This window comes from Magnolia sinica, chromosome 16, assembly GCF_029962835.1.
Source record: "Magnolia sinica isolate HGM2019 chromosome 16, MsV1, whole genome shotgun sequence".
Classification (NCBI taxonomy): domain Eukaryota; kingdom Viridiplantae; phylum Streptophyta; class Magnoliopsida; order Magnoliales; family Magnoliaceae; genus Magnolia; species Magnolia sinica.
The window spans coordinates 45034546-45061325 of NC_080588.1; the positions used below are offsets into that span (position 1 = coordinate 45034546).

The 26780-nt window shown below is 39.8% G+C and overlaps 1 protein-coding gene across 1 annotated transcript in view; it reads left to right on the top strand.

Moving 5' to 3' along the window:
* The window catches only part of LOC131229383 (SUMO-conjugating enzyme SCE1), a 43270-nt gene that overhangs the window by 11736 nt on the left and 4754 nt on the right, over window positions 1–26780 (top strand). Inside the window, exons 3-4 of the mRNA XM_058225325.1 lie at window positions 14012–14164; window positions 18227–18340. Coding sequence (XP_058081308.1) covers window positions 14012–14164; window positions 18227–18340 — 267 coding nt within the window. The remainder of the gene's footprint in view (window positions 1–14011; window positions 14165–18226; window positions 18341–26780) is intronic.

Here is a 26780-nt window from a genome sequence, read left to right on the forward strand (position 1 = left end):
ACTCGAATGTTCCCTCACTTGCATTAATTTCTATTATATCCTTCCTCGTCTTGCCACTCATCCATCTCAATATCCTCATCCTAGCTATACTCATCCTATGAACATGTCATTCGTTGATTGCTAAATGTTCTTTCCATGCAATGGCTAGTGCTTGGGATAGAGTTAATAAAGTCAAGATGGTGGAGGGGGAGGGTGGAAGATAATTCAAAAGAATGTAACACCATTGTTGGGTTTTACAAAAATCTTTTGAATAGGGAAGGGTGGGCTAGGCTGCGAGCTTGCGACTAAATAAGCTCAAGTTTGATAGAATCTCCAAGGAGGAGGTGGATTTGCCGGAAAAGCCATTTTCTGAAGAGGGAAATATAGGCAACATGAAGGATTTACGGAGGGACAAGGCTATAGGTCTAGGTGGTTTTCCTTTTGTATTCTTTGAGGAGTTCTGGGAGGAGGTAAAAAGTGACTTGATGGGCTTTGTAAATGACTCCACGAGAGAGGCTTTATTGTGAAAGAGTCGGGGACAACTTTCATTGCTCTTATTCTAGAAAAGGAAGGAGTGGAATGTCTAAGGGATTTCAGACCCCGCTAAGCTTGCTTGGAGGTCCTTATACAATTTTGGGTAGGATTCTTATTTCTAGATTTATGGTGATTTTGGTAAGTGTGATGTTGAAGTATCAAAGGAGCATTTATGGTGGGAAGACGGTTAGTGGATAGTGTTAAAAGCTCATGAATGTATTAATTCATGTCACAAGCAAAGGAAAAAGGGATTATCTACAAACTAAATGTCAAAAAGCCCACAATCACATTCATTAGCGGTTTTTGGATTACATATTGGACTGGCTTGGTTTTAGGCAACAAAGAAAAGGAGAATTTGGATTCACGTGTGTGTGAAGTTGCTTAAATACTCGATTTTAGTAAATGGATCACCCAAAGGCCTTTTCTTAGCTACTAGAGGTTTGCTCTCCTTATTTATTTGTGGTAGTGGTTGAAGCCTTAAGCAAAATGCTTGATTAAGGGCTAGGAATGGGCTTATTGAAGGCATTAGGGTAGATAAGTCAGACTTCCAAGTCATTCATCTTTATTATGTAGACAATACCATTCTTTTTTGCGATGCGGATGAGGCGAAAGTGGACATCTTAAAGAAAATAATTTTGTGCTTTGAAGTTGTCTCTTAATGGCCAATATTCTCGAAAGTGAGCTATTGGGTGTTTGTATGTCTAAGGAGGAAGGGACATGTTTGTGAGTTTGTTTGGCTACCATGCAGGCTCATTTCCTTCATCTTATCTTGGCGTGCCGCTGTGCATAGGGAAATCAACCAATCATTTGTGGGCAAAAGTGATAGAAAGGCTTGAAAGGAAGCTTGTAAGATGGAAAAACACGCGCCTTTCCTTGGGTGGAAGGTTGAGGTTGACAAAGGCGGCGATGTCTAATCTTTTGGCCCATTTTGTCTTTATTTAAATGCTCTTAAGTCATTGTTGCTTAACTTGGAGAGGCTTAAGAGTGACTTCTTATGGTTGGGATGGAAGAAGAGCGTAAGTTTCATCTTGTGAAGTGGGAAGATGTGTGCAATCCGTTGGATGTAGGGCTGTACACGAACCGAGTTAGCTCGGTTAGCTCGCTCAACTCTGACTCGAAAAAGCCGATTCGACTCTGTTCGAAATTGAGTTCGAGTCGAGTTGAGCTGATTTTTTGAGCTTGAAAAAATTTCGAACCGAGGTCGAGCTTGCCCGAGCTCAACTCGACTCAGATCGAACCCAACTTGAATCGAACTCGAATCGAATCAGTTCGGTGACTCGGTTACTTTGATATTGATGTTGCTCACCAAGTGTTTGATGAAATGACTCAACGAAGTGTGGTTGGTGGCAAGGAAGGTATGTATATGAAACAAGTACGCCCTTTTTTTTTCTTGATTTTTATGTTGCTTACAAGGTGTTTGATGAAATACCTGTAAAACTACTGTTGCTGTTTTACATACAATGAGATTTTGAAGGTGCAGTCTATGTGTTTGTGAAAATGCTGCACAGGCGAACTCGGCCCGAACTGGCCCGATTTGCTCACAGAACGGAGCTGAGCTAGCTAGTCTGGCTCGAGGACCAAGCCGAGCTGAGTTTGAGTTGGGGTTAGCAAGTGGCCGAGCCGAGTCGAGATGTGCCAAGCTCGACTCGGTTCGACTCGTGTACACCTCTAGTTGGATGAAGGGGGTGCTGGGCTAAGAATCTTGGAGGTTGTGAACTCTACATTACTCGGAAAATGGGTTTGGAGGTTTGATTCAGAAGATCTGTCTTTGGAGGGAGGTTATTTCGTATAAGTATGGAGGGCAGTTAGGAAAATGGTGGACAAGAGACTCATCTCTGGATAGGGCCTCATCCTTCTCAAAGTCTGTGGTCAGTTTTGAGATCAAAATTTTCGGAGGGGGTGGGTGTTTCCTTGGGGGCATGGTAAGATGATAAGTTTTTGGGCAGATTTTGGTTGGGTGAGAAAGCTTTGAGAAAGGAATTTCCAAGAATACCTATAGGGGCTATGGAGGAGGCATGCATTTTGGATACTTGGTGCTCCTCCCTTTTAACTAGGGAGGTGATTTGGACTACTTGTCGTAGGAGCCTATCAAACGAGGAGCCGAAAGAATTTGTGAGACTTTTGGAATGGATGCACGGAGTCTTTCCTTCGGGGGAAGAAAAGGATGCTATGGTGTGGGTCGAATAGAAGTCAAGTTGGTTTTTGGTTAGCTCTATGTACAAATTAATTGTTGGTCCTTCCTCCAAAGGGAAGAAGCGGTCATGGGGTTCATTCTAAGGTCTTTACTATCCCTTGGCTCATGGGTTGGAACAAGGTGCTCGCCATTGGTAACCTTCGAAAGAGGTTGATGGTGCTTCGAATGTTTGTGTGATGTGTTTGAAGAATGAGGAGTTGGTTGATCATTTCTTCATCCATTTTGCTCATTTGCCAAATAAGTTTGGGAAGGCTTCTTTGATTTATTTAGGCTTGTTTGATTTGCAGTAATTATAGGGAATTTGGTGTAAATAAGTAATAATCATTTGTTTTATTATTTCCTACATTAGTCAGAACTTGCAATTATTGTGCTTTTACTACTGTTTACCAGTACTTATCGGCAACCAAATAGGCCCCCTAGTGTGTCGTGGGTGATGCCAAGCTCAATTGGGAATTTGTTTCTAGCGTGGCATTGGGGTGGAGTGGGAAAGGTTGGGAGGGCGGTTGGAGGCTTTGTTGTTGGCTGGAATTTGGTTCATTTGGGGGAGAGAAATAATCATTGTTTTAGGAATTGTAGCGAGAGGGCTGTGGGGATTTTAATAGGCTAAATCTTATTAGGTTATGGGATAGCATTAAAAGTAGCAGGCGACAATTCTTCTTTTCCTCTTTATTGGTTTGATTTGTAATTTTTTTGACTTTAGCCTTTATTAATAAAATCATCATGCTTGTCTTGTAACTACCTTATAAAATCTCTCCTTCAATGTCCTTAGAAAAAAAAACCCTTCAATTTGATTGGAGGCATGTACACTAGTAAGCATTTATTTTTTCCCCATGTGCTTTGTTTTTTAAAGGGTGGAATGGAAGAAAGTCAGATTCCCAAATTTCTTTCTTTTTCACCTTCAAAATTGATATATTTTTTTTTTGGCTTTAAATCCATGTTGATCCACTAAATGCATGCATAGATATCCATTGTGTCGAATATGCGAGTATCAATCAACATTGTGCATATTTTTAACTAGTATATCTTCAAAATTTTGTGATACTATCGATATCATGACATATTGTCATGTATGGATGCAACATGCAAGGTGGTTTTGTGAGTATTTTGAGATTTCGTATTGCCCATGTGCATACAAATAATATCGGCTGGTATCATTTATAGATTGATAGCTGGCCTTGCCTTTATGAAATCCGGATTATCAATTGTCGAGGAAATTTTAGAATTATTAGTGGAAGAGAAAGGAATATGTTAGAATCTTAAAGAGTACCTTAGAGAAAAGTCATGGATAGAGAGAAAAAGTGGAATAACTCGCTGGACCAGTTTACTTAAAAGAAGGTTTCAAATACCAAGGATGTTATGGGTTGGCATTGTGCAGAAGCTGACATCATGATATTATTTTATTTAGTCTATATAGTGGAAAATGGTTGTATGATCTGGTGGAAATATGTGAGCCAATTATGGACTTTCATACAAACTTGTACTGTGTGGAAAGTTGGAAGTGGTTGAAGCTTATAACCTGCAGATATTGTTAGATTTTAGATGCTTACGTGGTCATGTTCTAGTGCACCATTTATGATAGTGAGATCAAGAAAGTAGTCTTCATCTTATAAAGGGGATCTTGCCTAGGCTTTGATGGATTTTCGGTTGCATTCTAATAAATCTTTTCTTATCCGTATTTCATGAATGTGGTAGGTTATGCAGGGAGATTGAAATGTCATTCGTTGCTTTAATGTCCAAAAAGAGGGGGTGGTGACTTTCATGATTTTCGGGCAATCAATCTCATTGGAGGTCCTCGCAAAATTTTGGCAAGAATAGTTGACTACAAGGCTCCTATCCTCCCAAATATTCTCTCTTTCTCCCTTGGAGCTTTTATCATGTGAAACCTAATTTAGATGGGTGTTAGTGGCTCACAAAAGCATTGATCATCATTATAACTCATCCATATCGAGTTTGATGTGTAGGTAGGTCATGGAAAAACGTATGATTACATTGACCAGGGCTTTCTTGAACATAGGTTGAGAAGGATGGATTTTGGATTTTGATGGAGGGTTGGATGAAAGCATGTATTGCTTTGGTGTCATTCCCAATTCTTATAAGTAGCACTTGAAAGGGTTCTTTGGGGTTACTAGAGAATCAAATAGGAGGCCCACTCTTTATCACTTCCTCGTTGCGATCGTGGTGGAGGTAGGGGCGGCAAAGGCTCGGGCTAGGGTAGGGCGGCGGTTGGCCTTAGCCCTTGGCCTAGTCCCTTGCCTTGGCCATAATTAGGGTAGAAAGAGCTTGGCCTTAGTCCTAGTCCTATAGGGTGGGGTTGGTCTAGGGTCGGCCCTGTAAGGAAAAGAGTGACATGATCAAAGGCTTGAAATGGTTAGAATCTATTTTCTTTTTCTTTTTCAATAGCCCCTTCATCCATGATGAAACCCATCATATAATTGGTCCTTTTTTCTCTAAAAAAAATCATAGAAAAATGTCTGCGAATCAGAAAGTGCTTTTAAACTACACATGTATGTTCAATGGGACCATTCACAATCACAAGTGTCTTCAAATTGGCCATTCTTTTGTATAATAGTGACTCACTTGATGATTGGTTTGGCCCAACTAGTGACTCTATCGTAGCTTGGTTCAGACATCGAGCCTAGGTTTCAGCTTAGGCTAAGTTCAAGGGCCCAAGCTTGGCCCTACAAGGTCGGGTTGGGCAACCTGGTCACCCTTAGGTGGAGGTGCTTGGTAGAATGCTTGACGATGGAGTAGAGGAAGGCATCATCAACGGTTTTAGAGCGAACTGATCAGGGTTTCAGGTTTCTTACCTCCAGTTTGCTGATGGTGCATTACTTTTGTGCAATTCGTTAAAGGTGATATTGAAATTTTATGAGGTATCTTGGGTCAAAAGATAAATTGGTCAAAATAAGTTCTTAGAGCCGAAATGAAGGATAGCCCTGTGCTGAATCTTCGAGTGATTTTGCGTTGTAGGGTTGTCTCTTTCCTATTGACTTATTTGCGCCTCTTGTTTTGCATCGGCAAACATGCAAAGAACCTTTGGGATTCGGTTGTGGAAATGGTGGAAACGAAACTCTAAATATGGAAAAGCTAGTTGTTGTTTGAAGGGCAATTTACCCTTAAAAATGTGATCTTGTTAGCGTTACATGTTCTTAAGGTGTCAAACATGGTGCCTAGATTTGGATACGTTTTTATATCATATTGGAACTCACCATGTCACTCTGGTAGGTGACAATGATGTGCCGGTCGGTCCTAAGAGTCTTAGGGGGTGTTTGGCGCATGGTATTGGGAAGGATTAGGTCGGATGGGATTAAAAAAACATAATTATTACATGTGGCAGGGTTTGTCCCGTGTTACCATGGGATAAGCGTAATTCCATGCTATGTTTGTAATACGGTGGTACATTGAATGGATATACCCACCATCATTTGAAACTATTGAGAATGACACATATGTGTTGTATCCAAACCATTCATCTGTTTTGTAACCTCGTTTTATGGCATGGGCCTAAAAATGAGGCAGATCCAAAACTAATGTGGCCCCAAAGAAGTTTTCAACGGTAGGTATTCAATCCCCGTTGCTTTCTATGGTGGGGTCCACTTGAGCTTTAGATCTACCTGATTTTTTGGCCCATGCTCTAAAATGATCTTGAAAAATGGGTGGACGGTGTGGATATAGCCCACACATCATGGTGGGACGTACACAACTTGCTAACATTGAGTGGAATTGGCACGAGACCCAATGCAATTCCATCTAATCTAATTCCAAGCTTTTCCATTCTTCCCAAACATTGAGCGGAATTGGCGCAGGACCAAATGCAATTCCATCCCACCTAATCCCATCTAATACCACGTGCCAAATGCCCCCTTTAAGAATGGGTAGAGGGTTGATGTTAGGTAGGGTGTTGGTTATCGACTTAGGGCGTTCACTTGAAGTGATGCTCCACAATTTGTAGTTTTGGTTATGGTGGGAGTTGAACCTTATTTGCACATAACCTTCTACTCAAGGATATGTCCTTAAACAGGAAATTATTGGCGAAGCCAACCCCATGTAGCCGGGACAAAGCAATAATAATGGTGATGATTGAAAGATAAACCTATATAAATGAATATGATGATTTATATAAATGAATATGACATAAATCATCATCATCTTCATCCTAACTACTTGGGGTTTGCTACACAAATGTTATTATGCCATTCCACTATATTAAGGACCATTTCCATAGTTAAACGATATGTAACCAAGTCAGTTCTTACTACCTCCCTCATATCCTTTTGGGCCTTCTCCTCTCTTTTCGAGAGCCCTCAACTTGAACCAACTCCCTCCTACTAACATTTTTCTTGGTCTCCATTGCACATGGACAAACCATCCAAGTCTACTTTTCCTCATAAGTTCCCTATAGTGCATTAATTTCTAATTCTATCATACCTTGCCTTGCTACTCATCTATCTCAAGATCCTCACTTCTGCTACGCACTTCCTATGAATTTTATAGCTATCTTATAAAATTTTCCATGTGGGTTGATTAGCACATGGCAATCACATACTTTGGAGGCATGTCTTTGGTCTCCACTTGTTCCACCTAGCTTAGTGAGTAACATCCTTCTCTATCTCCCTGCTCATGAATTATCAACCTAAGATATCAAAAATGGTCATTTTGGGGTACTTATTGGTTATCAATCTTAACTAATTCCATGTTTCCGCTATTATTGTTACTAAAATTGCATTCCGTGATACTGTTTTAATTCAACTTTTTTTTTTTGATCGGCAATAAGTTTATTAGATCAAAAGGGCCTAAAGGCTAAATGTAAAAGCACAAAAGCACACCTATCAAAGAAGGGGGCCTTCTCCATAAACATAAGGCGGAGGGAGACCTGTTCCTTCTCCCCCAAGGAAACAAGATGCTCAACTCGGATTACAGTCGAAACTGACGAACAAAGACCCTCAAAATTGCAGTTATTTCGCTCCTTCCATATTGCCCATATCACTGCAACAAAGCACATCTTACCAAAGTGTTTTATGCCTCTTGTAAGCATGCTGGACCCTCCAAGCATCAAATGATTGCTGGATTCTTGAAGGCATAATCCATTTACCTGACGCTGCCTCGAAACCCATGTCCATACTGACTGTGAGAAGTAACACTCTGCATGCCTCAAAAATTAACCACCCATTAACTATGATCATGTTACAACGATGAAGGCTGTCCACCGTTAGAACGGGATCATGACCGGCGAGCCACAACAAAACTATGGCTCTAGGGGGCCCTTACCTCCAAACCCAGCCCATGGAAGTGAAGAAGCCACTGAGAATCAGTTTTTTTGCCAACGACTTATCTGGGAAAGATATGGATTGATCCCATCGCCAAAGAAGAAAATCTTCTCTCAAGATTAATTGCTGTTGAAAATAGGCGACTCATCAAGTCCAAGACCTCAGCCCCTTCTAGGCACTAGATTACAAAAAGTAGAAGCCTCCCACTTTTGCATCCTTGTGAACAAGCATAAAATATAGACAAAGGAATGATATCCGCACCTCATTTTCCTTGTGCCATCTGTGGCATCGAAAACTAGTCTTTGATAATCATGACTTCATTTTTTATAATCATCATACTTTTCTAGCATCCAGAGGCTTTCTATCTAATAGAGTATGGAGTGCACCCTCCATCAGATTGGTGATCATATTTCAACATAATCACCTCTCTCCAAAATGCATCTTTTTTAGTTGCAAAACCACCAAATCCACTTGCCAAATAGGGCGTCATTTGTCACTCTTTGCAATCTGAGACCCACCCCTCTAATGATCAGCTTATAAGCTTCTAATCAAGAAGATGAAACCTGTGCTTAAGCCTTTGACTAATTTTAAAGCCTTTAGATTCTAAAGCAAACCTTCATAGTTTTAACTTTTGTTGCCCTTCCCCCCCCGCCCCCCCCCCGCGCGCACGCGCATCTCGTCAATCAAAACTATTATATCTGCAAATGACGTACAGCACAGGACCTCTTCTTCCAAATGCCTTGTTGGTCATCCGTATAATGCAAAAGGATATGGGTTCATTGCCAATCCCTAGTTTAAGCCTAAATTAATTGGGAATTGTCTTGTCTTTCCACTGGTGGTCCTCACATTTGTTACCACTCACTTATATCCTTAATCATTCCAATATATTCTCTTGAAACTCCTTTCTTTCCCCAAACCCTCTAGATTAACTTTCTAGGGACCCTATTATGTGGTATCAAGTCAGTAAAGGCCATTTAGAGATACCTTTTGCTCTCTAATATTTCTCCATTAGCTGTGAAGCAGGAAATAGTGTCAATGGTTGGCCTTCTTGGCATAAATCCAAACTGATTTTCTGACACATTTGTCTCACGCCTTAACCTTTGCTTAATCACTCTCCCAAAGTTTTGTGCTATGACTCATAAGTTTAATTCCATGATAGTTAGTGAAACTGTATTTTTCCTTTGTTCTTGTAAATAGGCGCCACGCTACTTTTCCTCCATTTGTTTGATAGTTTTTTTGATTTTACAGTATTGTTGAACAACTTTGTCAGCCAAAATAACCCAATATCTCCCTTGCACTTTCAAACCTTTATGCTACATGGTCCTAGTGGGCTTTGTTGTCTTCATCTGTTTCAAAGCTTCTTTCACTTTAGGTATCTTAATCCCACGCAACTATGTATAATCTCTGACCTCATTTATGCTTATGGTTCTTTTTATTTCTATGCTCTCAAAATGGTTGTCATTGAGCAAGTTCTGAAAATAGCTTCTCAACTTTTCATTGATCTCATTGCCTGTAACTAGCACCCTCTCTGGTCATCATTCTTAATGAATATAACACGATCTGTCCCTACCCTTTCTCTCATTTTGCAAGTTTGAAGACATCTTTCTTCCCTTCTTATGGTTCTTTTTATTTCTATGCTCTCAAAATGGTTGTCATTGAGCAAGTTCTGACAATAGCTTCTCAACTTTTCATTGATCTCATTGCCTGTAACTAGCACCCTCTCTGGTCATCATTCTTAATGAATATAACACGATCTGTCCCTACCCTTTCTCTCATTTTGCAAGTTTGAAGACATCTTTCTTCCCTTCTCTTGGCGTTTATATATATATATATATATATATATCTTCATTCTTACTTGGTTGCCAAGCCTCGAGACAAAGATTGTTTCTTCGTTAGTAGCCTTTTGGACCTCATCATTCAACCACCAAATTTCCAATTTCCTACAAGTTTTGACACTTTCATAATGCACTCAGCGATCCCGTTCCGCATCACATCTTCTTCCTCAACATTCCAGTTTCCTTCGTCAATCAATTTATTATTGCCTTTTCTCCTTCTTAAATTCCACCACCTTTTTTTGGACATGCATGTAATATAAGTATATAAAAAACACATAAATATGTTAAAATCTATTTGCATAGGGTTTTGTTGACATGCATTCGAATGCATGTTAATCTAACATACGACTGAGTTTTGCAAGGCACACACATAATGTGTATGTGGAATCAAAACTGTGAATATGGTGGGTAGGCTCATGTTCACCACACATCCTAAGAATCATCTTGATCCAAAGTTGAGGTGGAACACCACAAGGAGCAATTTACAATCATGCTCAAAACCTGTATACTCACATGGTGTAGGCCACTTGGATTTTTGAATGCCCTGCATTTGGTGTGCCCCTTCATCCTGGTGCTTCTCAACTGATGAATGTTTGGACGGGAAATACAAAATGTGGTGGTAGTGTTTTAAATATCTACTCTATGTAGAGTGTAATTTATGCTACGTAGCGTAGCTTAGCTTTAACGCTACATAGCTCATGATTCATGAACATAGCTTAAGTCGCATGTAGCCTATGCTACATGATAATTTATGTACGCTACACACTACATAAACTACGTCTATGCTACATGCTACATAACTCTACAAGTTATTTTTCACTACGACATTAAATCAATCAATGTTTTCAATCATTTGTTACATTTTTCTATTTTCAATTAAAATCAATTAATTTTTTCAATGCTTTTGGTAAAATAATATAAGCAATTGCTCTTTCTTTACCTTTATACTCTTAATCATTGCCCATTCCTATTACTTTGGTTGCGTTTGTTTGCACCAAATATCATGAAATTTGTGTACGCTACACACTACATAATAGTAGAGAGCAAAGAACACACAATAGGGTCTCCCTAATAACCCTGTTGTTGAGTGTTCAAAGTGGCTTGAATGTGGCATTATTTTTGGAGAAATGAAGCAATGCTACCTAAAATATGAAACCCCCTATGTTTTGAGTTACCTGATTGAGGGTTCCAGATTACTATTTTGGTGACTTGAAATTATGAATGAAACCCCCTATGTTTTGAGTTACCTGATCGAGGGTTCTCGATTGCTATTTTGGTGACTTGAAATTATGACTCTTTATTCTTATTATCGATCAAGTTATGAAGCAAATTTATATTTAGAATGTAGAGATTTATACTTCTATTTATTTAGTTATAATATAACACCAAGCATGTGGAGTCTATAGTAATAACATTCATCATTTCATATATAAATTGTAATATGAGTTCATAAATATAGTTATATTGTGTACAGTGTATGTATTGGAGTGACACATGATCCTACATTCCTACCTGTGTACCAACTATTGGAGGAAGTAGCGTACCGTGTACATACCAAAGCGATCCATGGTCCGAGTAACCTTGAAATGAAGTGTCTTTGTTATTTAGCACAAATTTAGGAAAATACATCAAAATTGTATGAATGATATTTAGTAAAAATGAATATCTATTGGATAAAAATGAAAATCTAATTGCTTAAGCTGGTAGAGGCTGTGCATCCCTTGTCAGTCACAAATACGGAACCCAAATATGCGGAGGTTGCAAGTTAAATCTCAACATATTTACCACCTCTTTATCAAAATTTCAGCCTGTTGTCACTGGGTGGAAGTTTCTGATCCAATTCACACTTGTGCAGCATTGGCACACATGCCCATTCTAAACCAGCCCACCTCATGTTGCCTATATGCACAAGCCTATGCTTGTGCACTGAATCACTTGACCCGTTTTTCAAGTGCCAAGCTAACACGCTGACCTAGGGCTGTCAACTGGCCGGGCCCTGGGGTTGGCTTCAGCCCGGATTTTGAACCATTCAGGCTGGCCTATTCAAAATTTTGATTTTGTCTGGCTCGAGCCCAGCCATTGACAGCCCTATGCAGGACTATGGTGCTCTGAATCACCAGTGCACAATAGGGATCTGTGGGGGTCTCACAGTCTCCCAATGCCACAACCCTGGATGCATGCCCGAAGCCTGAATACTTCAACTGAGTGATCTGCCAGTCTAATACCATATTGGTACCTCTGCGCCACATGCTAAGCAGTGAAGCTCTGCCTTAAGGACACCACCGTACGTCATAAGCTGATCAAAAAGCTCTGGCTCATATGCACCCTATGGGCTAAAAGCCAAAACCAATCACTTGTTGAACTTTTTCTGTTCCATCATAATCTATCTTGCACATAGCTTATTGCTGGAATCTGTTCATCTTGGCCAGCTCTTTGGCCTAATTGTTTGGGCCTTTATACTGCAATGTTTGCACAAGCTTCCTGCCTTGCTGAAACCATTCGGTTGCTAGAGTGTTCATGAGTACATGTACAGATCCCTGGACTGCAATGCTTTGTAACCTGCACAAACATATGAAACCTGCAGCATCCAGACAATATCACCACCCAATGGAGCATCTGAAATCAAGAAAACGAGTACCTTCTTCTAAGACCATATCTTTGGTCCCTTTTGGGCCACGTCTCACTTACGGATACTAACATAATATTGTTAGGCAAGATGCCACAATGCTCTAACCTGCAAGACCTATGCATGTTGCGCCGGGCTGAAAGAGACTGCCAACCCCATCATCTATGTATATGGTAATTCACTGGGTCCCTATCACTGCAACACCAACCTCTGGCTTGGTGCTATATGCATAGTGCCACCTTGTGCTGAGAGCATCATAACATCCCAAGTTCACGGCCTTGCAGCAAAGGGACCAAAGCAAAGGGACCAATGAGGCTCCTGCAAGCACCCATTGGTTGGCAGAGGACTTTGCTCGCAAGCATTGATCGATTGTTATTCAATGAAATTCTTCCACACAGCTCATCCACAAGGAGGCTCCAAAGGTGCCAGAAATTGCTCTCATTAAATGGCCTCTTCGCCCTATAACATGTCAAAAGTCTAATGGGCTAGTTCCTGTCATGGCCAAATGACATGTCATGGAGCCAGTGGGCTGTGAAACTGTGTGCCTGGCACAAGATGGCAGTAACAGGGAAAGTGACAAAGTTAAAGCTTTCTCCTAATAGTTCTGTTTTTTCTCAGAATCACTGCTTCCAAGTCCTCCTGTTTTGTTTGTCGTTATTCTTAAATGCTTGTGGTATCTAGACCATTTCAGTGAGGGTGTTCTTGAGGGTTTTCCCCAATCAAATCACTGTAACTACCAGAATGTGAGTGACTAGTAACTACTAGAATATGAGTGACTGGTTACCCAAAGCGTGTTATAAAAGGGATATATGCAAGGAGGACATCTGATTTATTCATTCAATTCTATTTCCTTTATTATGATTATTATTTTATCAAACATTGTAGGCTTGATTTGCTACCTTGATTTGTGCCTTCTATTCCAAGGTGGAGGTTTGCTAAGCCCATGTGCATATGGAGCCTTGACCATCAACATGCAATCATGCATTTCAATATGGCATCACATGCAAAAATCTAATCCAGTAGGCCGCTTTTTTTATTTCTGCCAAAATATCTGGTTGTTTCTCTCAGGTGGGTCTCGGTGTACAAAAAATATCATTATTTAAAAAGTGTACAGAAAATATGGATAGCTAGAAGAAGGTTTTTTTAGTGTGCATATGGGCAGGACTCTACATGCATGTGGGGCTTAGCGAACTCTACAAGGTGCATGGACACATTTATATGAATACATTTCTTAAAAAGAAAAAAAGAAAAAGAAAAAGAAACTTGCAGAGGAGATGCATTATGGTAGAGGCATCACATTATGGCCTAGAGGCCTTGTCTAAATTGTACACCACTCTTCTTTGTTTTTTTTTGCACGCACCCTCACACCCCATACACACCCACACACTCACACCACAGTGGGATTTCACCACAATGGGTACTTGAACCCATGACCTCCCGTTGAAACTCTTGCGAATCTACCACTGAGGCATGAGTAGGGACTCATCACACTTCACTGATGTTGTATCAAATTCTGTGGTTTTGTCTTTCTTTGTACCGTTTATGAAGTACATCAAATTGCTTGATAATTTTGCAGACTGATTGGGAAGGTGGCTATTTTCCCATCACACTTCACTTCAGCGAGGACTACCCAAGTAAGCCCCCCAAGTGCAAGTTTCCTCAGGGTTTCTTCCACCCTAATGTCTACCCCTCTGGGACGGTATGCCTATCGATTCTCAACGAGGACAGTGTAAGTATGCTGTTATCCTATGCTACTGATAACTGAAACTTCTATTAAAAACTAGAGGAAAAGGAGAAGTGGCAGGGGGATCTACCCAAGGAGAGATTGAAGAGGTCATTGGTGGCACATATTAGATCCAGAACATTCATCAGGTAGGGGCTGCTGCAAGCATGAAGGGGTCAGGCTGGTCCAGTAACCTGGTTGTCTCACATTTAATAGAAGAATGCATGCCATGGAATGTTCATGGTGCCCTCCACTTGATGAGTGGCCAAAATCCAGCATATGTGTGCCTCAGATGACCTTTTTAGTCTCTCTTCACATGAATCATCTCAACATTTGTCTATATACATTACAGACCCTTCAAGATAGTGGCTAAGAGTTCAAATACAAAAAGTTGAATGATGACACACACTCTTTGGCAAGGCTGTTACCAGTCTCACTAACTTCTACTGAAGAGGTAATAATGCTGTGGCTGAGAGATTGTACGTTACCATCTGGTGTTTTCAGTTTGTAGGTGGGGCTCATTTTTTTTTCAATTATGGGGTCCGAAAGTTGTAGTCTTCACGTCGTTGGCAGGGAGGAATAAGATCCTCACAGTTGATAATCTTTGGAAGTGGAAATGGTTATCGTTAATGTATGCACAATGTGCTTGCAGGAAGTGGAATCGATTAGTCATCTCTTTGTTATCTGTTCCTTTGCTGGTGAGTTATGGCGAGGTTCTTGGCTATCTTTCATGTATCTTTGGTGATGCCAGGTACATTGAGGGCCTCGTTCTTTCTTGGCATGGGAGTGGGATTGGGTAGAGGGGGCGAATGCTTTTGAGACTTTCATTATTAGCAGGCATATGGACTTTATGGGGTGAAAGGAATAATCTTTGTTTCCGAAATCATTGTGGGTCAATTTCAGAGATTTTTAGGAGGGCTAAATTGGATGTAGCAGCTTGGGCCTCAAATATAAATTACCTTGCTGAGTTTCCTATCCTGGCTTTTTCTTGGTCAGTCTTGTAATTGCCTTTGGTTGTTTGTCTTTGGCCTTTATTTTGATAAAATTATTAACTTCAAAAAAAGAAGAAGATATTATGGGACCCACCATGAATGGTTCATCCATGCCGCAAAAGTCTCCCAAATGTGAAATCCTAAACCTGTCAATCTGTGATGAACAAAGAAATGGTTGAGAAAGATAATTTAGTAATAGTTCCCATTTGACGAATAAAAGGCCAAATGTTCTATTACTAGGATCTTCCTATTTGGGGTATTTCTTGTGGGTGGGGATCCATGGTGAATCCCCTCATATAAACTTTTGAAGCCCTATTGTACAATCTTTCAGCTGTGGCATTTGATAAATCCTCACTGAAACCTGATGGAAAAAATCAGTTAGATGAGAAGCTACACCACTAACTAATCTTATCGTGCTTGTACATGTCTATGCTGGATTTTCAGTAGCTGTATTGGTCAGCCAGAAAACCGATATGTACTGTTGGTTATTTGTCATGTCTAGGGGTGCAAATAGGTTCTGTCACCCCAACGGGATATTGGACCAGACCTGCCAATGAACAGGCTTGCGTCAATGTTTGACCCGATTACTAAATTGGTTGGGCTTGGGACCTCTCAAAATCAAGTAATCAACCCAACCTGACTTGACCCGACCCCATTTCTAAATAGGTCTGATTTGGACCATCTTATAATGGTTCAACCCAGACCCCGAGAAGTACATTTAAAAAAAAAAAAAAAATTAATTAATTTTTTTTAATTTTTACAACACAGGGTGTGCCCACCCCCTTTTGAGGTGAGACTATTCCCTGCGGATACCCGAGAAAGTAGTTAATTTCTAAATCTAGGGAAATTAGGAATTAGGACATTTTCTATAACTAAAGTGTTATTAATTAATTAATACATTACACTAATGAAAATGGGCATTGGGAAATCATAATTAGTCAGTTATTTGGATTTTGTAAATTAGAATAGGAATATTAGAAATCAAGTTCTTTTCCTTTTCTTCTTCCTCTACAATGAACTTAGGAAATACAAATCATGTAATCCTCTCCTCCTGGCTCCTCTCTCTGGCTCTGGCAGCAGGTACCATGATACCATCATATCATCATCATCATCTTCTTCTTCTTCTTCATCTCCCCTCGTCCTCTTCTTCTTAACTCTTCTCCCCTCATCTTCTCCTTCCTCTTCTTCTTAACTCCCCTCGTTTCTTCTTCTTGCATGAAAACTCTGCTATGCTTTTTATAGCCAAACCGTGAACCATGAGAATAATATGTCGTTGGGTCTGGATCCTTCTATACCTAGACCCAACCCATTAAATAAATGAGTTTGCTTTTCTTGCATTGGACTTTGCCCAAACTCACTGTTCCTGATCTTAATAGGCTGGGTTTTGGTCCAAAATATATTCCCATTTATTAAATGGGCCAGGTGCGGGACCTGATCCATCTGCTCCCCTGGCAGTAAAGGCTGAATCTATGTGAATTCTTTTAAGTAAAAAATTTGAGAAGATATTAGTTAAATCAGAAAAAATGGAAAATGCCTAGTCAGTTTGTGGTTATGAACGTACTGGTCTAGTTTGTGGTATGGTCGTTGTCAATGAGACTATTCAGCCTTCGATGCTCTGTGTTTAGGTTTTTGATGGCTACTTTATTTTTATAGTTTCAAGGTTTTCCATAGTTCCTAAGGGCGTGTTTGGCCAAGTGGATTGGAAGGGATTGAATGGTATTAGGGTGGATGGCATGGATTTCAAGGTAATGATGGTATTGTCAGTGGATCGTCTTAAGATCCATGGGATTGCTCTATCCAGTCTGTTTGGCACGCCCGGCCAATCCCGGGATTAAACCTTCCCATCCCTACACGTCCCAGGCAAATTTGAACGGATTAGGGTGGATTGGATGGGATTTAAAGGTAATGATGGTGTTGTCATTGGATTGTCTTAAGATCCATGGGATTGCTATATTTCGGGGTCAGATCACCCAGTCTGTTTGGCACACCCAGCCAATCCCGGGATTTAACTTCCAATCCGCCTCGCCAAACAGGCCCTAAATCAGCCAATGCAAAAATCACTTGTATTTGTTTGCAAAATTGAGAAACAAATGAGTCATATGGGGTCAAAAACTACAGGTCTACAATTCTATGGCTAGGATACAGAGTAAAAACAATTAACGAATCATATTAACATTTGTTGGTAGATATAAGGGTAGTCTGGGATACCAAGTCAATACCACATCGGAGGTTGGGAGGGCTCCTGATCATGTCATCATCCTCATTGCTATGCCAGTTTTAGTGTTTTAAGGTGTCTTTTAGTAGTTTGTAAATGAGGTTTTTACTGTAACCTCATCAGTCCTCACTAAATTCTATAATTTCTCTCTACTTTCTGTGAAAAATAAAATTACAAACCTCTCCTCTCCCAAGTTCATAATCACCTCCATCTCCTGTGTGGTCTTCAATATTCTGCCTCCCAAAAGTACCATCCCTTCGCTCTTCCCTCTCTTTCTTCTTGCTCAGGTCAGATGGACCATATATTCTTCACAGAATTCATGCCAACCTGGCACATCCATAAAAGATCTTGGCTGTTCATGGAGTCAGGCACATTGTAATCATGCCATGGACAAAAAATCAATTGTAGAATTCAGCAAGGAAGTGATGGTAAAATCAATTGTAAATAACCATAAAGAACCCATTTCTAAATCAATTAATGCAAAGTATTGTGTGTTTGTGTGAAAGTTAAAACTCATGTAATGCAAATTTACAACTCGCCAAGAGAAAAGGACTCCTTTATCACTTTCTCATGGAGAAACAAAGCCAGAAAAAAAAGCTACAGACATAAGAGTTAGCTGATACTGTATTGGCTGTATTGGTTGACATGTATCGGCTGAATCAGTCGAGACATTGTGCATTTTGGGGGTGACCAGTTACCTGTTTTCATTTTATTTGCTGGGACCAATGTGTGATATGCATCATCTGTTAAGCAATGTATTGGTTAATGTTTTGAACCATGTTACATGCCCACTGACCAAAAGTTTCAAAAGGGGTATTAGATGTCCATCGTCAGTTAACACGCCGGATATTGCGATTGCAGGGATGGAGGCCAGCAATTACAGTGAAACAAATTCTTGTCGGCATACAGGATTTACTGGACCAGCCGAACCCTGCAGACCCTGCCCAGACTGATGGATATCACCTCTTTATCCAGGTTTCACCTTCAGGAGTTGAATGCTTGCTTTATTTACTCGTCCTCTTCTTCTTTCCTTTTTAAATGTTTCTTGCCAGTTAAAGCAGTATCTAAATCAGAGCCCCTCAAGAAAAGGGAAATAAAAAGCCTAGAGGCTTCTTGATTATACACCATATTGAGAAATTAAAGTCCCTGAGGTTCAAGAAATGTACTGTTGGCTGAGGCTCAATTCCATACACGGTGGCCTCTGGTTCAGTCATCCAGATCATTGATCCGACCCCATCGTGAATGTCTGATGCTTCAAGTCACCCAGATAGGAACATCACAACATTTGGTGTTTTGACCTTTCTCTGGTGAATGTGAGCCATTGCTAGATGCACGGTTTTGCTGATGTCTCCACCTTCATGGGAATTTCCCCTAATTGGCACACGGGGTGACCTATTGTCGATCTAAACCGCTCATTCATTCATACCATTATGAGTGATCCATGGTCCAAAAATCATGCCAATCGTGCCATCCTAAGCGTCCGATCAATAAAATGGAAAATGGACAGCCAATATTGAATGGACAAACAAAAATAGCTCCAATCATCTTGAAACATCCACTACATAGATCACCCTTTTCATTGCTTATAATTCTAAAGTAGCACTTTTGTTTGATGATTCTAACCATGTATCTATGGCTGGTAAACAACGGAAAGTTTTAATAAATTGACCCCATTCAAAGGGTTTGGATCATCTGATTGATGTGAGTTTTGTACCATGGCTTGCTCCCTTCGGTACTATTGAATGAACTATCTCTATTGATGATTGCACGTATCTAAGGTATTCATTAACAGTTTATGGCCACTGTCGTCACTGTTACAATGCAGCTTGTTACAATCTTAAAAAAAAAAACTGTATGGGCACCTTAACGGCCAGTTCGGGCTACTCGTTACAGCCTCCTAACATGTGATGGTTGCCATAGTTACCATCATGTAACTGTTTTTGGATACATTAGGTGTACCACAAGCCATTCAAAAGGGTAGGGGACGTTGCTAATGTCCCCATGAAGGTAGCGACGTTCGCAGAGCCCTAGGAGTGGATACACATGATTTTTAATTTTTTCAAAAGTTCCGTGTAGGAACACCCAAAAGCAATAACACTAGATTTCAAAAACCATAAACAACCACATGCATGGTTCAGATTATATTTGTAGGCGATTAAACCTATTAGCGATTTCCACATAGATTTGTTTGTGTAGATCCTCCAGTATAGGTCTCTTATTTCTATTATATATAAAGGGAGCACCCAAGAGAATGTATTATCTTTGGTAGAGGAGGCCAAAAGGTGTGGACGTCCAAGGCTTTCTCCCTTCTTTCTAGGTTAAGATCTTATACGGAGGAGTTTGGTTTCCAGGATGATGCACACCATATGGTGATCCGCCATCCTATGGAATATCTATGTGCTCTACGGTGAAAGATGTCCATATCCCTGCCTAATCTATGCACTCCAACCGTCCTCCAGGGTATGCATCATGTTAGATATCAACCATTGAATGTCTATTGAGGATGATTTAAAACAAATCGATGGTCAGAAACGAAATTTTAAGGGATGGTCCAAACCTTAAGATTTGCCACTTATTCATCTAATGAGTGTAACCTTCATTACAAGCCTAGCCTTGTATTTTTCCACCTTTCCTTCCATGTTTCGCTGCTCTTGTATATTCATTTACATTCGATTGGCTTCACCTCCTCAAATCAGTATGTAAGAGTTCACGTATGGTTAAAATACTTGGACTTCATATCGTCCATGACTTCCTGGTAGGAAAGCGGGTTTGGCTGAAGACTGTTTGATACCGTTGTAAAGACCTCTCCCAAATTTATGAATCTATCTGGTTCCCAGAGTGCTCTCTGACTCTGATGCAATGTAGGTGCTAGCTGAGGATTAGGGATATGCCCTTCTAGAACATGCATCACATGATCATTTGAAGGCGTCTCTTTGGATCTCACATAAAGATCTACCACGCGATCACCCTTGTTATCTCGTACGATGTCTTATTCCAAGAAGACCCGTCTCTGCTGATCAAAGTTCTTTTGTCCATAGGGTGATAGAATTCATATCCTCTGGATTCTCGTGGATATTCAACGAAGAGACACTTAGTACCCCTCGGTTCCAACTTACCAGCAACTGGATGTTTTGCGATCGCAGGGTACCCCCAGATAATAATGTGGATAAGAGTCAGTTTGCGGCCTTTCCACAATTTAGATGGTGTCTTAGGTCCTGCTTTGGTTCGAAATGGGAAGCGATGTATAAGTCATCATGGACCTCACCATATCTAATATTGTATAGTTCTTCCTCTCTGTAATCTTGTTCTCTTGAGTGTAAGTTGTGGTCCATTGAGCGACAATCTCTTCTCTTTGAAGAAACTCTTTGAATTCATTGGAGCAATACTCTCCACCTTTGTCAAACCCTTACACTTTGATACTTCTTTCTAATTGTTTTTCAACCAAGGCCTTGTATATTTTGAATGTCTCGAAGACATTCGATTTGTGCTGTATCAAAAACAGGCAACCAAACTAGGATTAGTCATCAATGAATGTCACGAAGTACTCTTAACCTCTAGCTTTCACATTGAACGGGCCATACATCAGTGTGCATAACCTCAAGGAGTCGTAAGTAGTTTGATCTTTGCTTCCTTTTGGAAACGGCATCCTGGTTATTTTTGCATGCAGAGAAGACTCCTAGGTGGGATGAGGTTTATTTTGCACATTAGGTATAATCCCATCATTTGATAACCTGTTTACCTTGTCCTCACTGGGATGACCAAGCCAAATGTGCCACATATACATAGAGGCAGTTCTGTCTCTAGCCCTCTTCCTAGATCATTTAGTAGTTAGGGTTTGTAACACTTCAAGCCGGATAGTTGTGATTGGGCCAATGTTGTCAAATAGCATATGCGATCCTGTGCGATTGCATATGCGTGTGCGCATATGCGATCGCACAATCGCATATGCGGTCGCATATTTATTTTTTTTCACATTTTTTCAAAAAAATTAAAAAAAAAATCAGAAAAATCAGAAAAAAATAAAAAAAATTAGAAAAATCAAAATAAATTATTATATGTCATTGAGACATGAAATACATTTAATTTTAAGTAAAAAAAAAATAAAGCCAACCAATTACATACATATGAATGTATGATAAATTGATAATGATACATCATACATTTACAATTTACAAATTACAATATAGTTAACTTCTTAAATCTTAACAATTAACATTTTAGTTACATTTAACAAATAACAATAACAAATATGAAATATGAAATATCAAATATCCATATTCAACATTCAACACTACATGTACATGATACAAATCCAAATCATACAATACATAATATATCAAGTTATCAACAATCAACAACATCAACACACTTAGACTTATGAGACAAGCATTAAACAAAATTAAGAAGTTATGTATTTATTATTTATCTAATCAATAATCAATAATCATATACATTGATCTAGCATCCATTGTGGCACATCACCACCAGGTCCACCACCACCACCACCACCACCATCATCATCATCATTCGAGTCATCTCCTTCTTCCACATACACTTCTTCTTCTTCCATTTCTTCGTCATTTGTACGTTCTAATACTTCATCAACATCTAATGGTGGATGATCTTCAATTTGATCATCATTATCACCTTCTCCTTCTTCAATCTCATCAACGGGTTGACGGCTACTACTCGCCCCCCGGCTCCCCCCTGTCCTTCGCCTTCGAGTGGTACTAGTACCTTCACCAGGTGTCGATCCATATGCAGCATCTTCAACTTGTGCCCATGTCAGATCCTCTCTAGCAAATACTGGGTCCTCCGTCTCTACGAATCACTCGTTATCTGCATCCAACTCATCTAAGCAGATAGGGTCAAAGAAGCCAGGCTTTTCTTTTCTACTTTGGAATCGTTCTCGCAATTTTTATTGTATTGAACAAAAACTAAGTCGTTGAGCTTTTTTTGCTCAAGGCGATTCTTTTTCTTGGTATGAATCTGCAAGAAAGCGCATTTGGCATTACCTATTTAGGTAATTAATTTAGCTTAGGCTACTAAAAAATTAAAGTTTACAAAAAAACAAAATAATTACTAAATAAACAGTCTAAACTTACCGCCTCAAACATCCTCCAATTGCGCTCGCAACCACTGGCAGAACACGTGAGTCCAAGAATCTTCATAGCCAGCTTCTTTAGAGCTGGATCCTTCTTGTTCAGGTCCACTCCATAAGCAGCCCACCAGTCAGTTGAGAAAAATAGTTTTAAGTATAGGTTAGACCGTCAGAGTCTTAGTCTCTTAGAGACACTTTGTAGAAAAACTATTTGTAAGAGTTCAGCACACAGTTGATAGTACACTAACATTCATTCATAGAAGTACTTACTGGGTAATTTCATTGTCTGACGTCTTATTAAGATATCCGCTGAGAATATCCCTTCACTTTTTGTGTAGAAGTCCAGCAAAGTTGAGATCTTGTCCTGTTCTCCTCTATCTGGAATCATTCTTTCCAAGACATTAATAAATCCAACCATATGCATAATTGGTGCTTCTGCTAGATCAGCAGAAGCGAATAAACAGGCTGGGTTAAGGATGTAAGCAGCCGAATACAATGGGGATGACATTTGGCTGCCCCATATTTTATTTATAATATCTAAAATTGGCCTGTAATCACGGTCTCTATAGTTAAAATGGTCCATGATCTTATTTTTCGCCCTCTCCATCGCATTATATATGTAGCCCATTGCGGGCTTCTCATCCCCGTCCACCAATCGCAACACAGTGATTAAGGGCTCGGATGATTTTAACGCCTTTACCACTTGAGTCCAAAAACTTTGAGAAAGAATTGTTTGTTGAACCCATTTTCCTTCAGCCTTCTTTGACCAAGGCCCACTTGTAAAATCGGCTGACACTACAAAGCTTCTAAGTTCTGATTTCTTTGCATGTAGCCTTTGTAGTGTTAAAAAGGCTATAGCGAAACGGGTGACTGCTGGACGTTGAAGTTACCCCCAATGTGTTTTCTCATTCGATTGAGAAGAAGGGCGTGTTTGTACATAAAGACCGTGATTCTTCTAGCCCTTGCAATCACATTTATAAATAATCTACCTATATCTTCTAACATAAGATCAATACAATGGGCCGCACAGGGGGTCCAAAATAAACGTCGCCTCTTCTCCATAAGAAGACGACCGGCCATTACATAAGAGGCTGCATTATTTGTAACTACTTGTACAATGTAGTCCTCACCTATTTCTTCAACTACACTATCTAGTAAGTTAAACAAATATTCTCCTATGTGTGAATGGCCCGACGCATCCACTGACTTCAAGAACATTGTCCTAGCTGGACAATTTACCAAAAAGTTAATGAGAGACCGATCGGATTTATCGGTCCATCCATCGGCCATTAGTGAACAACCATATATTTTCCATGATTCCCTATATTCAGCTATGAAGGATTGTGTATATTCAACTTCAATTTTTAGGCATGTCTCCCTCATTTCATGATATGAAGGAGGTTTAAGCCCAGGTCCAAATTGACCTATAGCCTCAATCATTACTTTGAAGCTTTTCGATTTAATGGTGTTGAAAGCAATGTCGGTTTGATAAAACCACTTAACAATATATTGAATTGTGGTTTTCTTATCTTTTTGCTTATACCGGTTCTCTAAAGTTGTTTGAGCCGGTCCTTTCCATCTACCTCTTTGGTCGACTACATCCTCGGGGTGTGGTCTAAACCATCTATCTATGGGCCCATGCCCTCAAGCTCTTTTCGGTGGTTATACTTGTGGTCTAGACCGGCCTGTCGAAGTAGGGAGAGTGGGACTAGCTTCATCTACATTTATTACATTTATATCTTCATATGCATCTTGTTCCATATATTCCTCTTGACGTAGGGCACTATCGCATTTCTTTCTTGATTGTTTTTTCATGCACTCCACGATTTCCCTTCGGATTTCTAGAGTAATTTTGTCGCATGCTTTTGCATTTGACCCCGGTAAATGTGCAAGGTGTTGCTTGTGCCTTGCAATGCCACCGGAACTCACAAACCCACATAACTCACATACTATGTGAGTCTTTTCGGTAGCCCTACGATAGTGCCTATACTTTCAACCCGGGTTATTCGACTTGGGCTTCAAAGAGGAAGATTGGGAAGAAGACATTATGATGGTGGATGGTGTTGCGTGTATTAGCACTAAAAAGTAACTAGCTAGCTACTAACTAGAAACTAGAAAGTAAACTACAAATAAAAAGAAAACTAAAGTAAAGTAAGAGACTAAGAAGTAAGAAGAAGAACTAAGAAGTAAGAAAGAAGTAGATCTAAGAGAGTAAGTAAGAGTAAAGAGTAAAGAGCCTAAAGAGATGAGACTTGGGGGAGAGAGAGAGAGAGAGAGAGAGAGAGAGAGAGAGTTACACTTACACACTTACACTTGTAGAAACTAGAAAGGGAGAAGAAGAGGGAGAGAAAGAGTTGAGTTACACACTTACACTTGTAAAAAGGGAGAAGAAGAGGGAAAAGAAAATGAGAAAAAGAGAGAGAGTTGAGTTACACACTTACACTTGTAGAGAGAGAGAGAGAGAGAGAGAGAGAGAGAGAGAGAGAGAGAGAGAGATTTACACACAAATAAAAGTAAAATTACAGTTTACAAATGTAACAAATCTAAAAGAGGTTCCCAACTTTCAACTTTCAACTTCCAAATTCGACTCTAAGTTGTCTACTTGTAACTTGTCTTCTCTTCACTTTTGCCCCTTCACTTGAGTATTGATCTTGAAATCTTGTTGTAACTTGTAACTTGTCACTTGTAAGTTGTAACTTGTCACTTGTAAGTTGTAAGTTGTAACTTCAAACTTGTAACTTGTATTGTAAGTTATAACAACTAACAATTAACAAAGTAACAAACCAATTAACAAACAAAATATAAAAAAAAAAAAAATGATAAAAAGAAGTTGTTAGAAACTTAGAATTAGAAACTTAGAACTTAGAAGTTAGAACTTCGAAAACTTAGTGGATGGAGATTGGAGAGGACTAGAGGAGTGAGGAGGAGTCTCTTGACTCTTGAATCTTGATTCTTGAATATGGATGGTAATGGTATGATGTATCATGTATCTTGGATTCTTGATTCTTGTACCCTTCCTTGATTCTTGATTCTTGAAAGTTGAAAGAAAAGAAAAGAAAAGAAATATGGATGGAGAGGAGTGGAATGTAGATTGTAAAGTGCTTAGAAGTTAGAATTAGAAATATGTAATGTAAGAGAGGATGTAGTAAGAGAAATAGAGAATAGAGAGAGAGTTTGAGTTTTTTTGCAGGTAGGAATGCTCAGAATGCATATTTATAGAGTAAAAATCCGGATTTGAAAAAAAAATAAAAAAGGTCAGAAATCTGACCATTGGCCATTATGCGATCGCATATGCAGTATGCGATCGCATACATCGCATATGCGATCGCGTATGCTGGCACATGTGGCATATGCGATCACATATGTGCAGGGATCGCATATGCCACTGCTGCATATGCGACCGCATATTCGCATGTGCGACCGCACATGATAACACTGGATTGGGCGGGAAGATATGATGTACAATCCATCTTTCAATTCACTAGATGCTACCACTTTTCTGTTGTGGGAGACTTGAACGGTTGTCTCAAAGGTATAGATGTATACCTGCTCGGACAGTTTAGATGTTGAGATTAGGTTTCTCCCTATAGTTGGACTATAGGAGCAATCATATAGGACTATCCTATTTTTACTGCCCAACTTGAGGACTACTCTGCCCATAGCCTCAACATGAATTTTAATTTTCGACCCAATGCATATAAACTCCTCATCCTCCCATGGCATCATGACCTTACTCATGGATTCAAGCGAATTGCATATATGTACGATTGTTTCTGTGTCAATGCACTAGGAGTTGCATATTGTGGAGACGTTATTTGTCTCACACATACAAGTAATTGCCATGGGCCTAATGAACAACATGCATTTACATAGGCCCAACACTTTTCAGATCAGATTCCCTGCAAGAAAACATGGGTGCAAGGTGCCGTGGACGGCGCATAATAAAAGCTAGGGTTGACAAGTGGGCTTTATGGGATCTGTATGCAGATGAATCTCGATTAATTCGTAGGAACACAATGCACCCCATGCCAAGAAAATAATATTTAGACAATTTGGTACTTAAGTCAAATGATCAGCTCTCATTGATCCGTCAACTCTTACCGCCTAAAAGCATCTAACATGAACATACACCAACTTGTGAGTGTAACTTTCATGTTAGTGTACACTCACAAGTTAGGGGTCTCAATGGCACACACTAGTGCTGTCTTACCAATGCACATGCAAGGTAGAGAGATAACAAGTTCGCATTAGTGAAATAACAGTATATACCATAATCATATACTCAACCACAATGCACTTGTTTGGACAGCGTTG